Source organism: Camelina sativa, chromosome 15 (assembly GCF_030686135.1).
Source record: "Camelina sativa cultivar CO46 ecotype springtype chromosome 15, ASM3068613v1".
Classification (NCBI taxonomy): Eukaryota; Viridiplantae; Streptophyta; class Magnoliopsida; order Brassicales; family Brassicaceae; genus Camelina; species Camelina sativa.
Genome location: NC_141894.1, coordinates 12,662,287 through 12,684,866, shown reverse-complemented (window position 1 = coordinate 12,684,866; position 22,580 = coordinate 12,662,287). Strand labels below are relative to the sequence as shown.

Sequence of the window (22,580 nt, the reverse complement as noted above, 5' to 3'; positions counted from 1 at the left end):
TTTATTATAAAATTTATTGCTCAAAATATCTAAAGATTTTAATTTTTTCTTTTTTAAGAAAATGCAAAATAGTTTTACTACACATCTATTGCCTAAATGATTCTTGTATTAGTCAAAGAAAAAAAAGTGAAGCTTTTTCTGTCCGATCCCACTGATTCTATTATTCTTGAGGTTTAAGACCCATTACTTTACTTGTTCCAAACTCAACCAAAATCTTTTTTTTTTTTTTGACAACAAAACTCAACCAAAATCTTAATATTTTAAAAATGCAAAGATTTGTATATATTATCAAAATTATATATAACTCAACGACATGTGTTACTTGATCCATGTGATTGTATTTCATCCCGGTCGGTTCAAATTGATCTCATTATGGTCCATTTAAAAAAAAAAAAATGAATATTTATGCCCAATTCGAACATCTATATCAATTATGAAAATGTTTGATGTTTAGTTGTATTTTCGTTATGAATAAAGTTAATAAAATGATTATTAATATAAAAAATGATATCTATGTTTTATTCATTGTTTTACAACCAAGGTGTTGAAAGAGAACCAATGATAAAGCATACAACAAAGTAAGGGTTATATTGTAAAGTTCATCACACAAATCTGAGAGAAGGTGGAGGTATAGTAGTATTACATTATACATATGGAGATGAACCTATGTATCCCAATCCTAGAAGAGCCAATGCTTCCTTCTGGGTTTTCTTGTTGGAACATCTGGAATAGCAAGAACTACTCAGATTGAGATTCAGAAGCAATGGAGATAATTAGTGAGTAATAATGATAAAGGTCTTAATAAGTAGAGTTGAAATGCAGGAAACTGAGTTTTACCTCCATTAGCGTATAGTGAATTGTAATGCACTTCGCTCCAGAAGCTAAGCCAAGCCTCTGCAGAACAGGGAAATGATTCAAACAAGAAGGTTGAGACCGAGTATAAAGTTGGCTTAGAGCGTAAAGGGAGAAGAGAGTGAGGCTTTGTACCTCTAAGAGGGTTCTTGTTATGAGGAAGTATCTCAATGTAGGATTGATCCCGAAAGGATGTGACTAAGCAGATCTTGGCTTCGAACTACAGTAATGCTGAGTCAGCAGCCAGTGATTCAAGTAAAAAAAAAAAGAACGAAATGTGAGCGTATAAAAGGTTAATTTTGGGATGATTCCTCAAGATACAGTTGCTCAATAGAAGATCCAATCTTTAAGGTGTGTTTAGAAACCAATTGTAGTCTTATCGTAAACTCAAAAGAAGGTATTTCTATTATAACTTACTCGATCTGCAGCAGCTTGAAGAGTTACATGATCTCCCCATTCACCAAGTCTGGTCACATCCAAAATGTATCAGCAAAAAGAATGAATCAGACAGTAATTTATTACTTGCTGACACAAAAACAAAAACTAAAACAAAGATGTCTCACTTTTTCATCTTCCTGGTGTAGTGTCTGTATCTCATTGGCACATATTCTTCGTATAACTTCCGCTCTTGTTTTAACTGAAAATGCACATGCTAAGTCAGAATCAGTCAATTATTAACTACTAGTCTATGTGACAAAGTTAAGAGAAACCAAGTTCAGAGGAGTTCCCAACTAAGAAAACTGGTGACTGTGAAATTCAAGAAATGCTTATTGCTAAAGCCGAGAAAAAAGTTTTAAAGGTTGAAAAACAAGTCACCAGAGACAGGACACAACAGCTAGAGAGGGTTTTGTGGGGAATTTTCATAAGAAGCAAGAGTCTTTGAATAAAGCCAGTGGATACAAACTAAACACATTCATTCCTGAAAGCCTTGACTAAATAAACAGTTGGACATTCTTCTCAGAACAAATCTATAAGTTTGTGAACAAAGAAACAGAGTTACACGATTGTTCTCAGACAGTACCTGCTTTACAACATGCTTCCTTACATGTTTATGGTACTCTGCATTGCGGAAAAGCTGGTCTGCTAAAGCTCGAAACTGGCAAACAAGTATAACATATGATGGCAGATCAAATCAATACAAAATCTTTTGAAAAGTTCACACAAGGTCTATATGGATGTCCCAACCGACGTACCTGGCAATTCCCATCTCCCTCCATTTGTAATTCAGCTAACCCATATGTAGCCAACCTAGACAAAAAAGAGAGACCATCTTATATGACTTAGACAGAAAGTTCAAAACCAATGTTTTAGAGCTATATAGCTTCAAAGCAATTAGTTTATTCCATCTAAGGCGTTTTGCCAAATGAACAATCTAATCAGCATCAAATGAAAAATGCGGTCAAGGAAGACATAAAAGGAAATGTCGAATTAAAGATAAGAACCTCCCAGAGAGCAGCTCATGGTCTAATGTTGCATCATTTATATCGGGTATTTGCCTGTTAACCCGAGGAGTGTGCTGCCAATACAAAATTCCACAAAGAAGATATTCAAAAAATGAGTAGCACACCACGCGTTCAAACTGAGATTAGGCAAAAAAAGAAGCTTATCATACTGGGATAGAATCCAAATGAGATAGTCTCTTCCCAAGCTTGCCTTCTCTTCTTAAACTCTCATCTTCAGCCAATATACGTGCAATGGTTTGATCATCATCTGTATCCGCGACACTGCTACTAAAACTCGAGTTGGAGCTCGCACTTGTACTACCGCTTGCTCTTGCACTTGCACTTGTACTTGCAAATGGATTCACATTGTTTACATCCATTGTATTTAGATCCTACAACCTAGGAAGCAAGAGAAAAGAGTATCTCTGATCAGTTTGAATGGCAGAAGCTGTCAAATCAAGTGATCTTGAGAAACCAAATCCAAAAGGTAATACTGTTGAAATCCGTAACAAAAAGATGACAACTTTGGATTCAATCACACAAAATCAAAGAAACCCAGATCAAAGATCACACTCTTTCAATCAAAAACCCCAAATTGAAAACGAAAGCCAAAACAATCTCAATTGCCACCAACGATCTTGTAAATGTTTCAATTTTCACTAACAGAAACGTAATTTAGAAACCCTTAAATCTTTAAAGCAAAACAAACAATATAATTTACCAACGAAATCGGGTTGCTTGACTTGGCGAACTCAAGTTATCCCAAATCGATCAGGCAAAGCAAGAAGAGAGGGGGAGAGATAGGGAGAGAGAAGAATCGTGGAAGATAAGAAATAGACACCTAAGTGAAACGTCAGCGACGAAAGAAGCTTAAAAAAAAGGTTTCTTTACTCCGATGAGAGCCAAAACAAAAAGATAAAAATGGATTCTTTCGGCGTCGGTCTCCGTCTCAGAGATGTTTTCTTCTTCCTGAGATTTCCTCAAGACTTCATTTTTATTTTCTTCTTCTTTGGCGGTCAAACAAAACGTCACCCATTTTAGCGTGTAGTTTATTTATTTTCAGTTAATTATTTTTGTTTTTTTAGTAATTTTCTGCAAAAATAAACGACTCAAAAAATTAAAAAATGTATGAAAAACTGATCTTTTATATGTGAAGAATACAGTTATAAATAGTAAATAATTTATTACTAGTATGTTATTTTATGGAATATATCATTATGTTAATATTCATTTTATTGCTTGATTAAAAAAAATCAATGACGCATTATTTAAACTAGATGATCTTTTAAAATCACACATTTATTATGATTATTTAAATAAATGATGGAACATTTTTTCAAAATCTAAAAATGAGTTATATAAAAGCGTGTGAGGAAAAAGGTTGCCCAAGACCACAATGTTTTTTTCTTAAGTTTGTCAACTACTTTTAATTCATTCAACTTGCTGAAAAAAAAAAAAAATTCATTCAACTTTAAAGATGATTGACATGCGTGCACCATATAATGACCACATCAACTAATCTGATGGCTCTTCGAATAAATTTTTATCCATTTTAAATTATAGTATATGTTTTTTGGTCATTAGAGTCAAATATATTCGTTTATATATATGTCCACTAAGGCTTCATATCAATATTTAAACCAATTAAAACCCCAAATTGTTGAAACAAACCATCATTGATTCAAGTTGTTTGAACGTACAACTTTACAATTTTACGAGCTTATTTTTTGTTAAGGGTATAACGTCAACATTACGTAACTCCTCGCTCGTCTATTTGATCTCATCTTTAAAAAGTATAAAATTCCTTTCCGAACACAAACGAGCTTCATTCCCCATTGCTTTATCTTTCAACTTCTTCAATCTCTCACCCATATCTTGATCCTCCATTACTTTCCTTATCCCATCTTCAACCTCTTTCTCTCCAAACCCGCTAATCCTCATTCCAATCTTCCACACGTCCACTATGTATTTACAGTTCACAAACTGGTCACCGGCCACCGGATAACATAGTAGCCTCCGAGAACTTACCACCGCCTATATATTGTACAAGCAATGAACCATAATTAAAGACACATATATAGTATTTATATCGTAAAAACGTACCACAATAATACATGTTAGATTTTACTAGTGATATATATCAATATATACCTCCATGGTCGAGTTCCAGCCACAATGAGTCACGAAACACCCCACAGAGTCGTTTCTTAGAACTTCAAGCTGCGGAGCCCATGAGACGATCCTTCCTTGGTTCTTGGCAATTGTGACTCTATGCACGAACCCTGGTGGAAGTCCTTCTTGCCACACTCGGTTTAGCGCCCACAGGAAAGGTCTCCCTGACGCTTCCAATGCCAATGCTAACATTTTAATATTTGTTTCTCCTATAGGAGAAACCCAACTTCCAAATGAGATATAAATGACTGAGTTCGGGTTTTGTTCTTGAAGCCAACCAATACAAGATTTGTCTTCTTCCCAGAAACTAGTCTTGGTTATAGCTATAATATTACTTGGTGCTGCTTGGTAATAATGCAAAGGACCAACGTGAAAGATTTGAGGGTTTTGACAATTCTTTTCTTTGTTGAAATCTTTAAACAACTTGTAGAGTGTTTTTTGATTGTTGAAACCATCATATTCGTCTTTGAATGAGTTTACCAAGATCCATCGGAGACTTTTTGTTCTTTCTAGGGTTCGTTGCCAGAATTTGAATCGTCTTTGTTGAGATTCTGGAGTTCCGATCAGCCATGGTAAATCTTCTTCAGATAGAAGTGGTTGCTCCGGCAGAACTAGTGGTGTCTCTGGTTGACGAGGACAACCTATACACTCCAATGTTTTTGTAATTAATATGCAAACAATTTTGTACGTGACACGATCACACGAATATGACAAAAGAAAAGGAAAAGAAAAATAACTAAGGAAACAATTTTTTTTTTTTAATTTAGATTGGACAAATGGAACTCAAGCCTCTGGCAAATGGCTTCATCAAATGCTAGACTGGTGATGATTGTTCTTCATCGTTCTAGGTAGACTCGTGGTCCTAAACTCCTAATAGATATACCAATATAATTCTTGGCTTTGTTTCTGTGTGCCCAAATTGCTCTATATATATCCAAACTTCCGTATACATATAATATTAGATATGATAATTTGAGTCCATATAATTAACATGACACAATGCCACTAGCTAGATAAACATTGTCTGGTCCACTCATCTGGAATTACTTAACAAATAACAATCATTAGAGACGACGTATTGTCTGCTTACTTATCAACTATAGATATATACTTTCTTAATAAAAATCCACACATACTTAATTTTGTATACGGACACGTGTAGTAGTCTATATAGATGGGTCTCTGTGAGTACAAAATTGTTTATATATATATATGTTTAGTACATGAGGTAAACTGTGATGTGTGACTAATTACTTACTATGGTCGTACGTATTAACTACAATGTCTAAAGTTTGATGACTAATTATTTAACCATTAATTGTATTAATTAGATAATGCAAGTTACCTTTTCGGGAAACTAAGCCTGTCCGTACTAGCTCCGGTATGGCTTGGATCAAACGGTAAGCAGCGAACATAACCGGCCAGAATCCGGCAACCGGAACTCCACACCGATCAGCCACTCTTATAGCCCACGAAGCCAATAAATCAACCACAACACAAGCCACACCCAAATCTTCTTCTAGTAGTAGCCGTTCGAGCTGAGACGGCATGATGTTCTCCATCGAGTTCTCTATCGAAAAGAAGTCCGAGGGAGGTGCGTCCGGACGATCTTGACCGTCATATAAGGCCACAAAAGTGATCCCAAGATCCTCGTTAGTAGTTGAGATCCGACGGTGGATAGACTCCGGTGTCATAACGACAGGGGCGAATCCACGGCTGAGGAAAGCCGATGCGAGGTGGAGCATCGGAGTGACGTGGCCTTGCGCCGGGTAAGGGATGAATATTATCTTAGGCATTTGTGTTACTTTCATATCTTTTTTTTTCCTCTTCCTATATTCTTGAGTTTTGGTTATTGATAGTTTTCTTATGCTATAATTCGGGTTATTATAACAAGGAAGATGAATTGGTAGGAGACTATTATTATAATTTTTTTATATGCATACCATGCATGTGCTATATTGATCGACTCTGCCAATCCGTACATGCATGTAAATATATATAGAATGAAGGTTTATTCACATAGTTTTAGAATATAATATGCATGTCGATATTTAGAAAAGAGGACTCAAAGACAATAATATCGTAAGGAAACTGCTTTCTCATTTCTCTAATACAGTTGTTAAGCCGTTACTTGTGCAGTGTTCATTCTATAATTAAATAAAGAATATCCTACCGAAAAAGTTTTGAGATTAATGGACCACATATCTACTATATCTATATGCACACACACACACACATTGATAATGTGAACTGGTAATTTGCTATTATACGAGACGGTGGCTGCTTTTAAAAAAGAAAATTTTCTTGTATCAAATGTTAATCATGCACTAAATCGAATATAAAACATTAAGTAAACGTCAATAGTCGCATGAAGTCAATGAGTCGATCGTGGGTCAATAATCCTCGAAAGCTTAGGCAAGTAGAGGACATGTTAGTACCAGCGATCCGAAATTAAAAGATTCCAAACTAAAAGTCGGATCTCGCTAATTAGTTTAGCTTATAGTATTCACATTTATACGAAACACACACAAAACATTGTGATACATGTCTGTTATGAATTCGGGCAAAACCTAGAAAAATCTTATAAACATAATAAAAATGAAACGGATATGTATTGAGGCGAATACATTTTTTTGCCTCTAGCTAGGGATTACTTTCCCATTAATTAATCTTCTTAATAACGAATTACAAACTCTTAGACACTTAAATATACATTTTAAAACACTATAGGACAAGGAGAAGAAATCTTGATATATTTTAAACCTAGTGGTAGGTTTCGGTCCACGTACTCTCGAAAGCTAATCCTAGCCGTTCATGCATGATCTAATTCTTTATGTTGGATCCTATTCTAGACTGAATCTGCTCAGGGTCCCTTAAACTAATTACAGTTAGATGTTTATATCAATATGAATAATGTGAGATATGTGGATACACATTCAGGACTTGAACTAGTATACCATAATAAATTTAAAAGAGGCTGATGGTCTAGAAGCAACACTAAGGATGCATATTAAATGATATATAATGTAGTAAATATTTCTTTAGATAATTAAAAATACAAAGTTTAACAATTGATTCGCTGGACTAAGAGATCGAACGCCGTTGAAGAAGGAGATCTACAACAGGGGATCAAAGTGTTATCACTATTGCAACTTGCAGTCCTGAAATCTTTAAAGATCCCCACGCGGTTTCATATGTTTTAAAAGACCGACCCATCTCGATTCATATGTATATTAATGACTTAATGTGTTCGTATATTCGACAGATAAAAACCATTATTATATGTGAACTAATGTTTGGCCTATATATATGCAGATGTTAAAAATAAAACTTATGTTTTCCCACCGTTAATGCTTTGTATCTGATAAATTCATTTTATGTGAACGAATCAAAGTGTTAGGTAAGTATTGCCAAACCAATACAGCAATACGTGTTAAAGGACAGTCCGAGATTGGAACGCTTTGAAAGGCATTATGCATGGTATTTTGAATGAAAACTCGGATTATGGGAATTTTTTATAACATTTTGTCCTTAGTAAAAAAGCTCTATATTTCGTCCACTAGTCTTTTGTTGGAAAAGTTTAACATTTCCCAAAAACTATAATCAGGCTGTTAGAAAAGTTTAATTTTTAGAACAAATTTACAATCTATTTAATTACCCATTCATTTCTGTTTTAGGATCAGTGTGCATATTGTATAGTTTTATTTACGATAAATCGGTGTCTTAAGATATTTAAACGTATCACATTATGTACATTAATAATAAATATTGTGAGAGATAAATTGAATAATAATTATTTTTTTGAGTATTTTCTTTGATTGATTTGGTTTATGTGAACAAGCAAGAATATTACTTTTGGTAAAAAGAATACTGTGTCTGAAAATTCATCCCAAAGATAATTCAATCAGAAAACAATTTTTAGATGAAACAAAAATCATGTGATATTTTGGATATATAATTGGCATATAATTAGTGAGAAGCAAGAAAGTCACAGAATAATGTTTCAACTTTCAAATCCACCATAAATAATTAAGGGTAACGCGTATGTTTAAATACATTTTCTTCCCTTCTCCTTTTGTAATAAATTTTGGAATAGATACGAACCACTTTAATTAATAGAACGGAAAGAAACTTGAAACCAGTGTTACATATATATAAATCAATTATCACGGCACTCAAAATGTCAAGAAAATGCGAATATAGTGCTTCAGTGGTCCAATCCTATATCAACTTCTACGCGTTGGTATTAATCTCTCCCTCTTAAAATGAAACTAGACGATAATCCGTGCTGTGCAGTGCAGAGAAATATTTATATAAATTTTGATTTATTAGTTATAAAATAATAGTATTATCTTTATTTAATTTATTTATGTATTTTATAATTTATAAATTTAATTTACTTAGTTTCATATTCTGGTTTTGACTATAGTACGTACAATAAACTTGACGACTTACCATTATTAGGTTTTGGGTATAATTGCTTAAATTTTTAGAATTGGTAGAATTAAGAAAACCCTTATTTACTCTTGATCCGCTTTACAATTTGTAGCGGTATTGAATCAACGTAAAAATGAATTAAAATATAAGAAAATTATATGAGTGGGAGGTAGAATGAAGTATAACAAAATATTTTTGTTACTAAAACTGATCGATCTCAGTGCAAAATCATAAAATTTGAATATTTATAAATATCAAATAAGTTAACCCGTAAATATATATGTATATATATATATATATATATGTTTTGAATAGTATGATAGGACAATATATTACCTATCCTAGGATAGAAAATTTTGTCTATTTGTTAATCATCTCATTATATTAAGTTATAGTATATATATATATATATATCAAATCCTCTAAAATTTTGAATTAATTTGTGAATGAGCGAAATCTTTTAGAAAATAAGATCATCAATTGTAAAAAATTTCTATAAAAAAATTGTAACCCGTACTTTTTAGATAGTGAAGGTTTAATAGTTTTCCGTGGATAATTATTTTTATTTTATTTCAAATCATCAAAATAATTATTTAAAGAAAAATAATATTATGATTGATCATAATTATTATTTACGATTTTCTAGTAAAAACATTTGTGTAGATGTTCGAAAAATTAAGGTTAAAATTATCTGTAAGAAAGATTGGATTTCTTGTTATTCAAATATCATATGTTACAATCTAATATTAATGTTATGAATAATTGTTTTATTGATACTATTGACAAAAGTAGGTTTTTTTTTTAATTGATTAATATATCTTTATTATAAAATTGAGATTTTCTGAGATGATTTATGAATAAATGTATTAACTTATGTAATGAAACACCATACTTTTGATACCTTGTTAAGATTTTGATAATTTGTATTAAAGCGGTCATGTTTAGAAATTAAGATTTAACTTTTTGATTTATTTTTTTTAGTTATATATATTCTATTAAATAAAATAAAATATATTTGATTTCTTAGATTTTAATATAATATATCTGCATCGATGTGAAGTGCAAAAAAATATTTAATAAATTAGATATAATATTTTATATTTTACAAATATAAGCAATGTTGTACCTTAGTTTTAAAATATGTATGTCATTATTAAAAAATTTAGGGATGCATATATTTAATCTTTGTTTTATAAATAAAATTAAGTTTTATAATTGTACTAAATAGTTTATTATTGTTTCCTAAGATTTCTGAAATAGTAAATGAAATCTGTTAGAATAGTTTCATTAAATAATTTCAAAAATATTGGGCTATAATTTCATTAAATATTTTTTATTTTTCTAAAATATGTAATATGTTTTTCACGTAAATATTTATTGTTCAAGATTTTTTCTGATTTTATAAAATTTTTTTACTTGAAAAATAAAAAGAAAACAATTAAGAAATACTAAAATATAACTATATTAATATTTACGTGATTTTTTTTCTTTTAATAACTTATTACTAAAAAATCTATTTTCTGGGTACAACAAATTAATATTAAGATGAAGTTATTATATTTGGTAATTAAATACAGTGGCATTTTGTGTAATATACCACATGAAAGTAGGGTTATTTGTTTAAAGAGTTGCTTAAATAATATAATAGAGATTAGGTGTTGCTAAGGACACTTAAACCGTGCATATAAAACATAATAAACTATTAGATATAAATTTGAGTTTATAATTATTAATTTAGATGTTATATTTCAAAATATAAAATCAACATACACTTTGATTACTATATGATTTAAACGATTTATATAGTTGATAACACTTGGGCAAGTGGCTCTGCCAACTCGAGAGGTTGCTCGACAAAGAAAGAAACTATTTAAAGAAATGGTTTGCGCTATCCTAATTAACTAGTAACTAATATAGTTCTAATACAGAATTAGAGGACTTTAAGCATAAGAAACTTGATAAGAAGTTTAGCTATATATATGTAGTATATATATGATATCTAGTAGCAATGTAGCATTGAAGATTATAATAATATGGTGAATATAACTTAACCTTATAACTTATAAGTGAAACTGGTTTTTTTTTTCAATACTAAGAAAATTCAAATAGTTGACGCGTAACTTTAAGGACCATTACAAAATATGATATACGAGTTATATGTTTATTGTTCAAACACAACGTGTGTATTTGGATGCCAAAGACATAAACTATTGAATTATTTGTTTTATTTAGAAAATTATTAACATTTGAAGAAAGTATCAAGTACATATATTTTGCATTACCTTTGATCTTTCACTCGAAATATAATAACACTATACTATTTATTTCATATATACGTATGCATGCATATAAAATTGTAGTTATTTGCATGTACAATCATAATGCTGAAAAGAAAAGATATACAATCAGAAATATCCACAGATTAAATAATCATAAACGAAACTAACTATTTGGATTATACTTCAAACTTTGAAAAAAAAAAAAATCATAATATATATATAACTAAATTATCATAAGGGGTTCTATAAATTTCTCTATAAAGTAAGTACCATAATAAAAGTTTCATATATAGCGTACTTAGTTGAATCCAAGTCCAACCACTCCAATAATCTTAATTAAGAAGTCAATACCTGCTTTTGTCGTCCGCATCTTCATAACCTCTATTTATATATCCATCACCAAACCTCTCTAATTATTTTTATAAAGAACTTTCATAATATTCGTCTTCTTTAAATCGTAACCACAACACTCTCTCATCTTCATAATCCTCAGCTCCTCACTTGTCATTAAATCAAAATGAATCAATCCGAGCAGAATCACTTTTCCGGTAATTCTTTCAGTTTTTCTTTTAAATCAAACTCGCTGCGATTATATTCTATAAACATTTGAATGATAATTTTAATAAATCTTTTTTGGTCACAGTGGAAAAGCCTTCACAAACTTCGTCGGGGGCGTACACAAGTCCACCGCCGATTGGTTACCCGACCAGAGATGCGATGGTTGGTGATCCTCCGGCCGCCGATGTGGAGACTAAGTCCAAGGGCGATGGGTTTTGGAAAGGATGGTATGTTATTTTCTTTCATATTTATGTACTCTAGATATAGATCATGGTCCTAACTTCTAACTGTGTAAATGTTTTTTGAAAGATATAGGTTTCATGTTACAATATTTTTCTTCAATTTTTTTACGTACTCTCTTCTATATGTTTTTTATTTTATTTTATGGATTGTTTTTAATTCGACTCGAACTATTGGTTTGAAATGCATTTTTTGGTATACTATGAAAATCTGTCAAATCAAGTTCTTGGAGAAACGGGTCAACATTTTATTGTTAATATTTGCTTTTTTCAACATTTTAGTTGGGATTAAATTTAAAATTTGGTGTGTGTTTTTTGACAACTAGTTCTTTCTTCCAAATTTTGTTCCGGTTTTAAATTCACCCTCAGACTTACATTTTTTCCCCTTCATTGACAAATAAAAAAATTTAATCCAACTTCAGAGTTCTCACCTAAAAGAATTTAAATCATTGAATGTTACGTACGTAGCTAAATTTTTATATTTTTTAACTTCTATATTTATAGTGTTTCTTTTCAGAAATTGTTACTATTTTAAATATTGTATAGCCATATCCCTTACATAAGATTGACACTAATTAACAGTTAATATATGTGGTTTTGTCTATTGGCAGTTGTGCTGCCATATGCTGCTGTTGTGTCCTGGACGCATGCTTCTGATCAGTCTTCGGAATTGACGCTTTCATGCAAATTATTATTGCTGTAATAAAAAACAATTTGATGCTAGTTATGTTACGTACTCTCTGTATGGAATATATTCTGTGGATGGTTGTTATGTTTTATATTAAGTGATTATATATATTGCAGTGAACTGGTTTGTCGAATAGATCGTCTAAACCAGAAAAAGAAAAGAATAAATCCATCGATGATCGAATCATCAGTTAGTAACGAAATGATGCGTTTCAGTTCCTTACGCAATTGGTAGATGTGATTGCCTGGGTTACCCAAACAGAATAACTAGGTGGGCTATGTCTTATCTTTCTTTCATGACCAATTAAATTAAGAATTAGTGGGAAATTAACATATTTCCCCCTTTATTCCATAGAAAAGCCCAATATATGCTACTTGTTTTTTTTTTTCCGCAAATGAGATATTTATTGATTAAACTTGATCATTACAAAGTATGCTGCTTAGCCATGGAGGTTTTAGTACATAGTCAGAGTAATATTGGCAGTCTATACAACCAAATTTAGCTAAAGCATGTGCCACCCTATTACAATCTCTCTTTATAAAACTAAATGAACAATGCTGAAATTTGGAAGACCAGGTTCTGATGAGAAGGCTTGTTAAGGAAACATCCACTGTATGACCATTAACTAGTTTTATTAAGGTTTCACAATCTCCTTCAAACTCAATCTCCTTATAGCCGCGTATCCATGCATGTTGTATTGCAGTGAGCAAACTCTTTGTTTCTGCTTGTAAAGGAGATCGAACATTATGTAATCTGGTCGCACCCCACACTAACGACTCACCCTGGTAATTTTTGAAAATCCATCCGCCAATAGCCTCATGAGTGTGATGATCATAACTCGCGTCATAGTTGCATTTCAGGAACGGTTGAGCTGGAGGATGCCACGAGGTTATATTCGTACAAGCAGTAGTCAACGGTGGAGATATATTTTGTAGACTGTTAATCCATTCTTTTGTATCGGACTTCGACTGTAAAACTATTTTTGAAACACTTTCTCGATAATTATTGAAAACTTGGTTGTTTCTCGCTTTCCAAATGCGCCAGAGTAGAACAAAGGGTAATAAAGAATCGAACATGTTGGAAGTCTGTGTTTGATATGTAAGTAGTTGTGCAATAATATCCTCTGTATTTGACGGTAAATTTGTGACGTCTAGGGAAGAACTACAAGAAAATCTCCAAGCCATCATGGCAAAAGGACAAGAGAAGAATGCGTGGTGGATTGTTTCATCGGTTTGATGACATCTTGGACATAGAGAATCAATATTCATACCTCTTGTTCTTAATCTTGTGGTGACTGGTATTGCTTGTGATAGAATACGCCATAAGACTAGGTAGTAATCCGTGCTACAGCACGGGACAAAATATTCAGGTTTTGACTAAGAATTATATTAATCCAGGTGTTATAGCAAAGGTGCGTTATTTTCATGTGATTATTTTTAAAATAAACCTAAACATATTTACTTTGGAACAGGAAACACGTCCCGTCTTGTCCCATCTCCTCACATCCCAACTCATCCCCTCTCGTCTCGTCTCATCCCGTCTCGTCTTGTCCCGTCTCGTCCCGTATCAATCATAATTTTTTTTATCTTATGTTTGTTCTTTTTTAAATTATTACTCGTTACACAATGTTTACTAAAAGAGATTGGGTAAAAAAGAAAAATGGGATACCAGAGTTCTTCGTTGAATATTTTTTTATTTAGTTAGTTGAAATTATCAAAAAATTATAATTTTCAAAAACTATATAACTGTTTTCAAAAATACCAAAATTTTAAAATTGCCTGTTCCAAAATAGTTAGTTACATGTCGCATAGTCAATCCATATCAAAATTAGTGAAAACTTGACATTTGAATTTATCTACTTATATTTTTTAATTTCCTATTTTTATCTAAAATTTATGCCCAATTTTTTTAAAAAATTGTTCAATATATTGGTTCTCATTATGTGAATTATCCGTTTCAGTTTACATATTATTTCTCGTCTTAATACCATAAATAGAATGAACTTTTTCTCAAAATTTAGTTATTATTTTTTAAAAGTATATGTACTTAATTAGTAAATTAAATTACTTAAAAAAACACTGGTAAAACATATATTCAGTCAAATAATAAATCCTTTTAGGTTGTAAAATTTTAATTGTATAATATTAGAATTTTCCAAAAACATTACTTGGCCACTCTTTTACGGTGTTTTGTCAATATTTTAGTGTATATGTAGAATACCGCTACTCATACCGAAAATAAACATGATCATCATCTTCATCACCTGGAAAATATAATTTTTTTTTGCATTCCATCCATAATAATCAAGCAAAGCCCGCTTTTGTTGAAAATGTTAAAGTAATTTTTAATGGGGTGTTAAATCTCGTCCAGTCTAGTCCCATCTCATCCCGTCTCGATCCATCTCGTTAGAAATTTTATGTCTCATAAATATTTTCTTCTAAATAATTACATAGTAGACAACATAAATTGTAAAGTTTAATGTTTTTTTTAAATGGTTGAACAGTATAATTTTAATCTTAATAAAAATTATTTAATAATTTTTTTTAATACTTTTAATTGACATATCTTATTAACATTTTAACATTGATATATTAAAATCAAAGATTTATATAGTTATTTGTTTAAATAATTGTAAGTTCAGTTTTAACGTATAAAAGTGATAAAATAATTAACCCGTTCAACAACATTTTTATATTAATTTTTTAAAAATAATAATATCATAGAAGGTAAGTCCATTTGTAGAAGGCACCATTACATCCGGGATCAAGTCCCGGTTCCTACGAATGTACGAATTTGGTTAATGGACCAGCCAGTTGTGGCCAATGGTTGACAAAAAAATAAAAAAAAAATATATAATAGAGATAAAACTTATTGTTGTCATATCTACAACTGAATTTTTATTATTATTTAGTTCATATAATTATGTGATATATAATAATATACGTGTATAATTTTTAAACTAATCAAAATATTTCTCATAGTTTACTTAGGAGTGTTAAATCCAAATATCATATTTCAATTTAATTTTAGTTGGATTATTGCATGTATATAACCTAGACGTATCTATTTTAGAATTGGAAACATGTCTTGTCTCGTCCCTTCTTATTTTGTTCCGTCCCATCCCTTATTATCTTATTTTTTTGTATCCAGTAATATAATATGGTAATATACGGGTAAGAAGTTTTGGTTGTAAATATATTTTAGAAAAAAATTATTTTAATAAATTTATTAATTTTAAGTTGTAAAACTTATTGATCATTGATTTGCTGGATTATATTTATAGATATATTTATTTGGTATAATATTTATAATACAAATTTTTTGGTGTCACTCTTTTTGACATCTGAAAAATTGATGATATGAAAATATATTGTTAGAGAATCATAGTTTCAAATAAAAAAATTGTAAATTTTATTCCTGTACTGGTAATAAATCAATCTCAGTAAAAAAAAAAGTAGCAAGTGTTATCCAAAACTTTTCTCAGAAAAGAACAAAAGTTTACAAAAGATATACTTGTATTGTATCTGTAACATTAATGAGTCTGCAATGATTTTAACTGGATCTACGTAATGTAAAAAGAAAAAACACCCTTCACTGGGTCAATCGATAAAATGGCTTCTGTTCGTATGAAAAGCTTAGCAACGTTCAACCATAAATCTCGATTCATTGGGAGCCGCTAATTTTGCCAGATCAAAAAGTCTTGGTTTAACAAATTAATTCGAGTTCAAAAACATTATAACAACATTAAACATATAGAATCCCACTTTCAACAAAATATGGATCAAAATTCAATTTTGATAACTGGATCACACAAAATATAAAATCATTAATGATCTCCAAAATAATTTAACTGAGAGAATGAGACTTATAACATATAATGGAAAAAAACAAAAACGAAACTTGTCTTTTTGCTAGCAGCTTACAGCTCCACATATTCGACCATTGACATATTTCTTGTAAATTTCCCCAGTTCATAACCTGGAGAACCCTGCATTGTTGAAGTCTGCTAAGAAGATATAATGTAGCAATTCTGTCGAGTTCCTCATTTAGTCATTTTGAAAAGCATTTATGGGACATAAAATTTCATCTGCAAACATGAATCATCAAGCCTGCAAAAAGAAAACCTGCATTTTCTCAAACATGAACCTGCAACTTATAAAGCCAAATTAATTCACAAAAACCTACAATTTGTAACATAGACAAACAAAACCTGCAATCTATATAACTTAGACAAACCAAACATGCAATAACTTTTTCTTCTAAAACTGCAGAAAACAATAGAGCACACACACAACTATTTCAGTACTAACCAAGTTTTTAAGTTCATCACGACCAGACCCATCTAGACAACACACAAAATGAATTTTAGTGTTGCTACTTAAATTTTTTAGGACTAATGCATTCTCGCCAAAATTCATTTTAGATGCCTGAAACTTTTCTTCCCTAATCTCAATCACATCAAATAACCCTAATTCAACACGATCTGTAAATGAGATCAGAGAAATTCTTACCATGAGAAAGAGATTGCGGCGAGAAACAACCGATCTCCCATGCAGAATGAATGCAGCGATGTAGGAGATGGAATCAGATTAATCACTCATGCAGAATGAGTAGCCCAAAAAAGAAGTATTACCCAACCCTTTAGTTTTTTTCAACCATATATTTGGTTATAGATATGGCAAACAAATATCAACGGTGAAGAACACACACTTAACATGTCCTCCTGCAATATTACAAAGACAAAGATGATGTACTAATTGAGATTATTAAGATATTTCAGATGGCGTCGTGAGGCGCCAAATTGATCCAGCAAAGATATTTCATATTGATTGTATACTGACCTTTCTGCACCAAGAACACTAAGTTATAGTGTTTGACTCATCTTCATAATAGTGGACATGGACTCCGACTATTGAGACCAAAACAAAAATACAATAGTTTAGTGATTGAATTTTATCTGAGCTTTAGTAAATCTGTGGGGATGAAAAGATACAAATAGCCTGTTAATCGCCAAGCACAAGCTTATAATCAAAGAGAAACAAAACGATTTGTAAATAAAATTGAAAGAGAATCAAGAGCAAATCACTCACATTAAAGATTGATTGTAAACTGACCTTTCTCCACCAAAAACATAGAAGTCTCAAAGTTCCGGTAGGTGTTGACTCATCTTCATAATAGTGGACCTGTCCTTGTCCAAGACAATCTGAAGAAACCGCAATAGCTGCAAATTCTCCACACTTTTCTTTAAAGAAAGGGAACAAAGCCGCACAAACGATAATCTGTCCTTCCCTTTCCACAACCACAAATGAATCCAAAGCTCGCAGTAGCTAAACACAGAAAGAAACCAAAGAGGCTTTAATCCTAACAACAAAGCAATAGACTTAGAACTTAAGGCTAAGGCTATGGGCTAAAAGGCAAACCTCTTCATCAATTCTGCAAACTAAAGCCCCTGATTCTTCCAGAGGTTTGATTGTTTTTCTAATTCCAGTAAGATCTTCCACTTTTGCCTCTCGGGTTCCTTCGTATACGTCACTGTGACAGTAAGGGCCAGAAAGCTTTTGTAAGAAAGATTAAAACTTTGAATCGTTTGCAATTGAAAACAGTTGTGTATACCTTGCCACCATAGTCCCCATTCCATCTCCAACAATAGCACTCCGCTTATAGTACCATCCAATAAGTGAACTCTTATAGTACGAATCAAATTATCAAACCAACTATTTGTGTTAACCTTAGCAGAGGTTCAAGATATACCAAGTAATCTTGCTTCGTTCTCCTAGATCGCCTTTGATGATTCCCTGTTTGAATACATCTAGAGTTCACATACAAATAAAATGTTAAAGATCATATCATGAATCCAAGAGAAAAGAAAAAAAATTTTAAAACATAGAACCCACCAGAAGAGAATCTTACACAAATCGATTCAGATCAGAAAGAAAACAATCGGTATCTGATCTGAGCTTACTTGATCGGAGAGATGAATCAGACAGATTTTTGAGGTTGAGTTATTGACGATTTATGAGATTGAGTTTATCATCTCAAAATCGTGCTGATGACCAGAGAAGAATCCAAAACCACTACACATCCAGATTCAGAAACCAAATTCCAATTAAACTTGGTTTTAATCATCAAACATATACTTAATCATCAAACATATACTTAAAATATAAACTTAATTAAAAGAGAAAAGAAACTAAAACCTTAGCATAATGGAAATTCTTTTCCTTCTTCTCTTTCTCTGCATCTCTTCGAGTTTGTCGACAAAAAAGAAAAAAAAGCTTTAAATTCGTTTGGGAGAGACGGCGAGAGAGAGAGAGTAGAGGTGAAGGAAAAAAGTTTTTTTTAGGTTTAGTCAATGAACGATTGCGATTTATTCTTAAAAAAATATTGAACGGCTGAGATTAGAAAATGAAACCGGGTCAGAATACTGGTCAAAAAAGATCTGCATGTTTATCCGAATAGAGTAACGATTAAATGACGATTTTAACCTTTTTTAAATGAATTAATTTGGTCATCATTCCAATGACATACCCTTGTAATTTCATACAAAACAAAGGTTTAGTCTATAAACGTCTTTCAAAATAATAGTAGGGATTAATTATATTAATATACATTTTTGTTATTTTGGAAAAAAACTGATAAGTAATCTAAAAAGAAAATTGCAAAAACTTACTTAATATAATTAATTTGATAGATAATTTAATGTTGTTCTATATATTAATTTTACTTTCATCATCTAAAAGTAATACTTAACAAAATATAATTTAAAAGAAATACACTCTCTTGTAATCTATTTTCAATAATATCCTTATCTATATACAAAATAACTATTTTTTAAACCCTAAACCTAAACTCCAAATACTAAACATTATCATAATAAACATTTTCTCTCCATCACTCTTTAATTAATTTGCCTCAAAAATTTTGCAATTTCCTAAATACACATTTGAATTTTATTAATTTTAAACTATAAAGTATTGATATACCATTTTTTCAATTGCTTACTTTTTTACGACTCACTTTATCTCGTACTTTTTTTGGCTCAGTCGAGATGTTTGAAGTGCCTTTTGATATGCCTCCATTGTCATGGATAGTGATTCTCCACAATCCAGCCTGGCTAATACTGTAATATGAAACAAAATCTCTTTCATCCAACAAAATGAAAATGTTACCACAAATAAAAAAAAATCTAACAATACATTAGTTTTAAAATTATGTGGGATTGTATTAAATATATTAGACAATACTCCCTCTGTTCCTGATTAATCCATATCTTAGAATTTTCACACATATTAAGAAAACATATTAAAAACTGACTTTAATTGCCTTTTATTTTTTTATTATCAACTTTCTACAAATTTTAGCCAATAATGTTCAGTTTTTTTTTTTTTTTTGAAGTTTACAATTTTGTCATTAATTACTTATTAAAAATATATAGAAACTTATAATTTGTTTATTTGTGCAACATTTGTTTTCTGTAGAAATTGGATTAATAAAAACTGGATAGAGTAGATTTTAGGGAGAATTCAGATTAAAATTTAGTTAATCATTTTTTTTATTAATCTAGCTTCTTGCATCTTGAGAAAACTTTAGCTGAGCCTCTAATATCTATTGATTCCATTCTATGGTTTCAATATAATAAAGTTCTGCTAGCTTCACTAAGTTATAAGACTATGTGCATTAGGTTCTGGAAGAGTTTCTCATTATAAAAAATAAATGAAAAAGAATCACAATATTTAAACAAAAATAATAGAGATAATATACATTTTCATCTAGAAGGAGACATTCAAGAGTTAGTAAGATAAAGTTTTGAACTTCCCAAATATGAATGACCCGAACAACAATCCTATTGATGATACCAGTCTTGTACGTTTCGTTGGAGATTGAATCAATGGTAAAGTAGGGACCTATGTTTTAGTTTTATCCATGGTGCGTGAGAGAGAGAGAAGGAGAGTGTCATCAAAGGTTGTTATTTAAAAAGAAAACTTATTGCAATGGTCGAGGGAGAGTAGTCAGGGATTGGAATGAATTGTTAATGATCATGAAATCATAGGTGTTTGGTATTATTTTCATTACGTTATAATTGGGTGGAAAACGTAAAGAGGAAAATGAAGGATATACTTCAATGGAATTCTTTAATTACTTTAAAGATTGTAATAAGTAATACAAATAACATAATCATAGTAATGGTTCATCTGATTCTAATTGGTAGTGCAGATCTTAACCCCTTTTTTGAATTTTTAATTTGAATCCAAACAATTTGAAAACGATTTTGGACAGGATTAATGTCACATACAGTTCAAAACTTGAAATAGGTGTTTGGGATCTTGACCCAGACATTAAACCAGAATTGATTTAGAATTTGGTGGTGGAGTAGGAGAATTAATCAAAGAAACCCAAGAATTAAGAGATTTTTGGAAAACCCCAGAGGGGGGGGGGGAACATAAATGACGGTGAGTTACCGTTCAGTGAAAGGAAACCAGATATGGACTATGATGGGATCTAAGAGATCTTTACAGGGAACCTGACCAAAGAGCTTGCAGCGAAGGACAAAAACCAGTGGCGTATACACCTAGACGAAACAACAAAGGCTCGATGGAGAAGATACATCAAAGGTAATAGTTGTTGGGAACGATGGTGGATAAGGTGAGAATGTGAGTACATATTCGTTTGTAAGGGCTGTTGATTTATTTGGTGGGCTTATAATTTGTTTTGTTTTGTTAGGCACAATATTAAAATGTAAAGATAATGGCCTTTAAGAATAAGAATAAAGGGAGGACATGTGTCAGTTATATAATAAGCCAAATGTCGTGTTCATTAAACTAAGACCAATTACAGGCCCATCAAATATAATTGACAGCCCTTACACCCATCAGGAGGCTACGAACCAAACGATGTCGAAATCACCTGTACTCACCTTCTCACAACCATCGTTCCCAGCAGCTATCACTTCTGATGTACCTTCACAAAAATATCCTAATCCTTAGGTTTCTTTGGTTTAATTCTCCTACTCCACCACCAAATTCTAAATCATTTCCGGTTTAATGTCTGTGTCAAGATCCCGAACACCTATTTGAAGTTCCGAACTGTATGTAACATTAATCCTGTCCAAAATCGTTTTCATATTGTTAGAAATCAAATTTAATTTTTTTTTAAAAAGGGGTTTAGATCTGCACTACCAATTAGAATCAGATGAACCATTATTATGATTACGTTATTTGTATTACTTATTACAATCTTTAAGGTAATTATAGAATTCCATTGAAGTATATCCTTCATTTTCATCTTTACGTTTGCCACCCAATTATAACGTAATAAAAATAATACCAAACACCTATGATTTCATGGTCATTAACATTTCATTCCAATCCCTGATTACTCTCCCTCAACCATTGCATTAAGTTTTCTTTTTAAATAACAACCTTTGATGACACTCACCTTCTCTCTCTCACACCATGGGTAAACCTAAAACAATACTCTACCCTTGATTCAACCTCCAACAAAACACACAACATTGGTATCAATAGGATTGTTGTTCGGGTCATCCATATTTGGAAGTTTGAGACTTTCAAAGAAACAATATCTTACTTATTGTTCCTGATGAAAATGTCTCCTTCCTGATAAAAATGTATATTCTCTATTATTGTTCCTCTTGACCCCTGATTTACCTCCGTTTTAACACATTCATTTCGCCTTTGTTTCAGGATTGTGCTATACAAGCTTCAGTCCTTCCTAATTGGGTGCCTAAGTTTCAAGATCAATTGGTTAAAGGCCAGTTTTACAGCATCAATGATTTCAATGTTGTTTCATCCTCCAACCCTTATCGTCGCACCAACCACAAGTGGAGAATTGTTTTCACGGAGAAAACGTCTTTGGAGACTGTTAAAAAACGACAATGCTCTATTGGTTTTGATTA

General features: G+C 31.4%; 4 protein-coding genes across 42 annotated transcripts; 1 reads left to right on the top strand and 3 right to left on the bottom strand.

The window, feature by feature from the left end:
• Positions 1-472: 472 nt before the first annotated feature.
• Positions 473-3,329, bottom strand: LOC104746677 (OVARIAN TUMOR DOMAIN-containing deubiquitinating enzyme 11). 8 transcript variants are annotated; one of them, XR_015582306.1, is made up of 10 exons: positions 3,016-3,329; positions 2,465-2,693; positions 2,295-2,368; positions 2,046-2,100; positions 1,874-1,948; positions 1,416-1,489; positions 1,270-1,318; positions 988-1,083; positions 838-894; positions 473-738 (listed from the first exon to the last, which is right to left on the bottom strand). XR_015582306.1 is itself a non-coding variant. In XM_010468198.3 (10 exons), exons 2-10 carry the CDS (start codon positions 2,672-2,674, stop codon positions 680-682), a joined length of 738 nt encoding a protein of 245 aa, XP_010466500.1. In that variant the 5' UTR covers positions 2,675-2,693; positions 3,016-3,329; the 3' UTR covers positions 473-679. The 8 variants fall into 8 exon arrangements, 4 of the variants coding, with proteins under 4 accessions (XP_010466500.1, XP_010466504.1, XP_010466501.1 ...); XR_015582307.1 differs by having other exon boundaries at positions 473-723; XR_015582309.1 differs by having other exon boundaries at positions 473-723; positions 3,136-3,324.
• A 622-nt stretch (positions 3,330-3,951) lies between these two features.
• Positions 3,952-6,400, bottom strand: LOC104748428 (UDP-glycosyltransferase 82A1-like). The gene is made up of 3 exons (XM_010470071.3): positions 5,812-6,400; positions 4,446-5,107; positions 3,952-4,328 (listed from the first exon to the last, which is right to left on the bottom strand). Exons 1-3 carry the CDS (start codon positions 6,275-6,277, stop codon positions 4,065-4,067), a joined length of 1,392 nt encoding a protein of 463 aa, XP_010468373.1. The 5' UTR covers positions 6,278-6,400; the 3' UTR covers positions 3,952-4,064.
• A 5,073-nt stretch (positions 6,401-11,473) lies between these two features.
• Positions 11,474-12,800, top strand: LOC104746676 (protein CYSTEINE-RICH TRANSMEMBRANE MODULE 9). The gene is made up of 3 exons (XM_010468197.3): positions 11,474-11,730; positions 11,826-11,967; positions 12,591-12,800. The coding sequence occupies exons 1-3, from the start codon at positions 11,700-11,702 to the stop codon at positions 12,634-12,636; spliced, it is 219 nt and encodes a 72-aa protein (XP_010466499.1). The 5' UTR covers positions 11,474-11,699; the 3' UTR covers positions 12,637-12,800.
• A 3,644-nt stretch (positions 12,801-16,444) lies between these two features.
• On the bottom strand, positions 16,445-19,014 carry LOC104746673 (putative amino-acid acetyltransferase NAGS2, chloroplastic). Of its 32 annotated transcripts, none has more exons than XM_087488711.1 (9): positions 18,865-19,014; positions 18,562-18,741; positions 18,419-18,476; positions 18,281-18,324; positions 18,088-18,199; positions 17,782-17,994; positions 17,509-17,576; positions 17,179-17,390; positions 16,445-16,776 (listed from the first exon to the last, which is right to left on the bottom strand). In XM_087488711.1, the coding sequence occupies exons 4-7, from the start codon at positions 18,298-18,300 to the stop codon at positions 17,532-17,534; spliced, it is 390 nt and encodes a 129-aa protein (XP_087344837.1). In that variant the 5' UTR covers positions 18,301-18,324; positions 18,419-18,476; positions 18,562-18,741; positions 18,865-19,014; the 3' UTR covers positions 16,445-16,776; positions 17,179-17,390; positions 17,509-17,531. The 32 variants fall into 32 exon arrangements, with proteins under 32 accessions (XP_087344837.1, XP_087344836.1, XP_087344820.1 ...); XM_087488710.1 differs by having other exon boundaries at positions 18,578-18,741; positions 18,865-19,012; XM_087488694.1 differs by having other exon boundaries at positions 17,758-17,994; positions 18,865-18,998.
• Between the last annotated feature and the right edge of the window lie 3,566 nt (positions 19,015-22,580).

Excerpts from the sequence above, each read along its gene's own strand:
- LOC104746677 (XM_010468198.3), bottom strand. The coding sequence starts at position 2,674 with ATGGATGTAAACAATGTGAATCCATTTGCAAGTACAAGTGCAAGTGCA. Across the intron at positions 895-987 it reads TAACAAGAACCCTCTTAGAG|AGGCTTGGCTTAGCTTCTGG; the intron begins GTACAAAGCCTC and ends CCTGTTCTGCAG. Across the intron at positions 739-837 it reads TTCACTATACGCTAATGGAG|TTCTTGCTATTCCAGATGTT; the intron begins GTAAAACTCAGT and ends CAATCTGAGTAG.
- LOC104748428 (XM_010470071.3), bottom strand. The coding sequence starts at position 6,277 with ATGAAAGTAACACAAATGCCTAAGATAATATTCATCCCTTACCCGGCG. Across the intron at positions 5,108-5,811 it reads AGGCTTAGTTTCCCGAAAAG|GTTGTCCTCGTCAACCAGAG; the intron begins GTAACTTGCATT and ends TGGAGTGTATAG. Across the intron at positions 4,329-4,445 it reads GCTGGAACTCGACCATGGAG|GCGGTGGTAAGTTCTCGGAG; the intron begins GTATATATTGAT and ends TACAATATATAG.
- LOC104746676 (XM_010468197.3), top strand. The coding sequence starts at position 11,700 with ATGAATCAATCCGAGCAGAATCACTTTTCCG. Across the intron at positions 11,731-11,825 it reads CGAGCAGAATCACTTTTCCG|TGGAAAAGCCTTCACAAACT; the intron begins GTAATTCTTTCA and ends TTTTGGTCACAG. Across the intron at positions 11,968-12,590 it reads GATGGGTTTTGGAAAGGATG|TTGTGCTGCCATATGCTGCT; the intron begins GTATGTTATTTT and ends GTCTATTGGCAG.
- LOC104746673 (XM_087488694.1), bottom strand. The coding sequence starts at position 18,300 with ATGGGGACTATGGTGGCAAG. Across the intron at positions 18,200-18,280 it reads ATGGGGACTATGGTGGCAAG|TGACGTATACGAAGGAACCC; the intron begins GTATACACAACT and ends TTACTGTCACAG. Across the intron at positions 17,577-17,757 it reads GTTTACAATCAATCTTTAAT|TCGGAGTCCATGTCCACTAT; the intron begins GTGAGTGATTTG and ends TGGTCTCAATAG.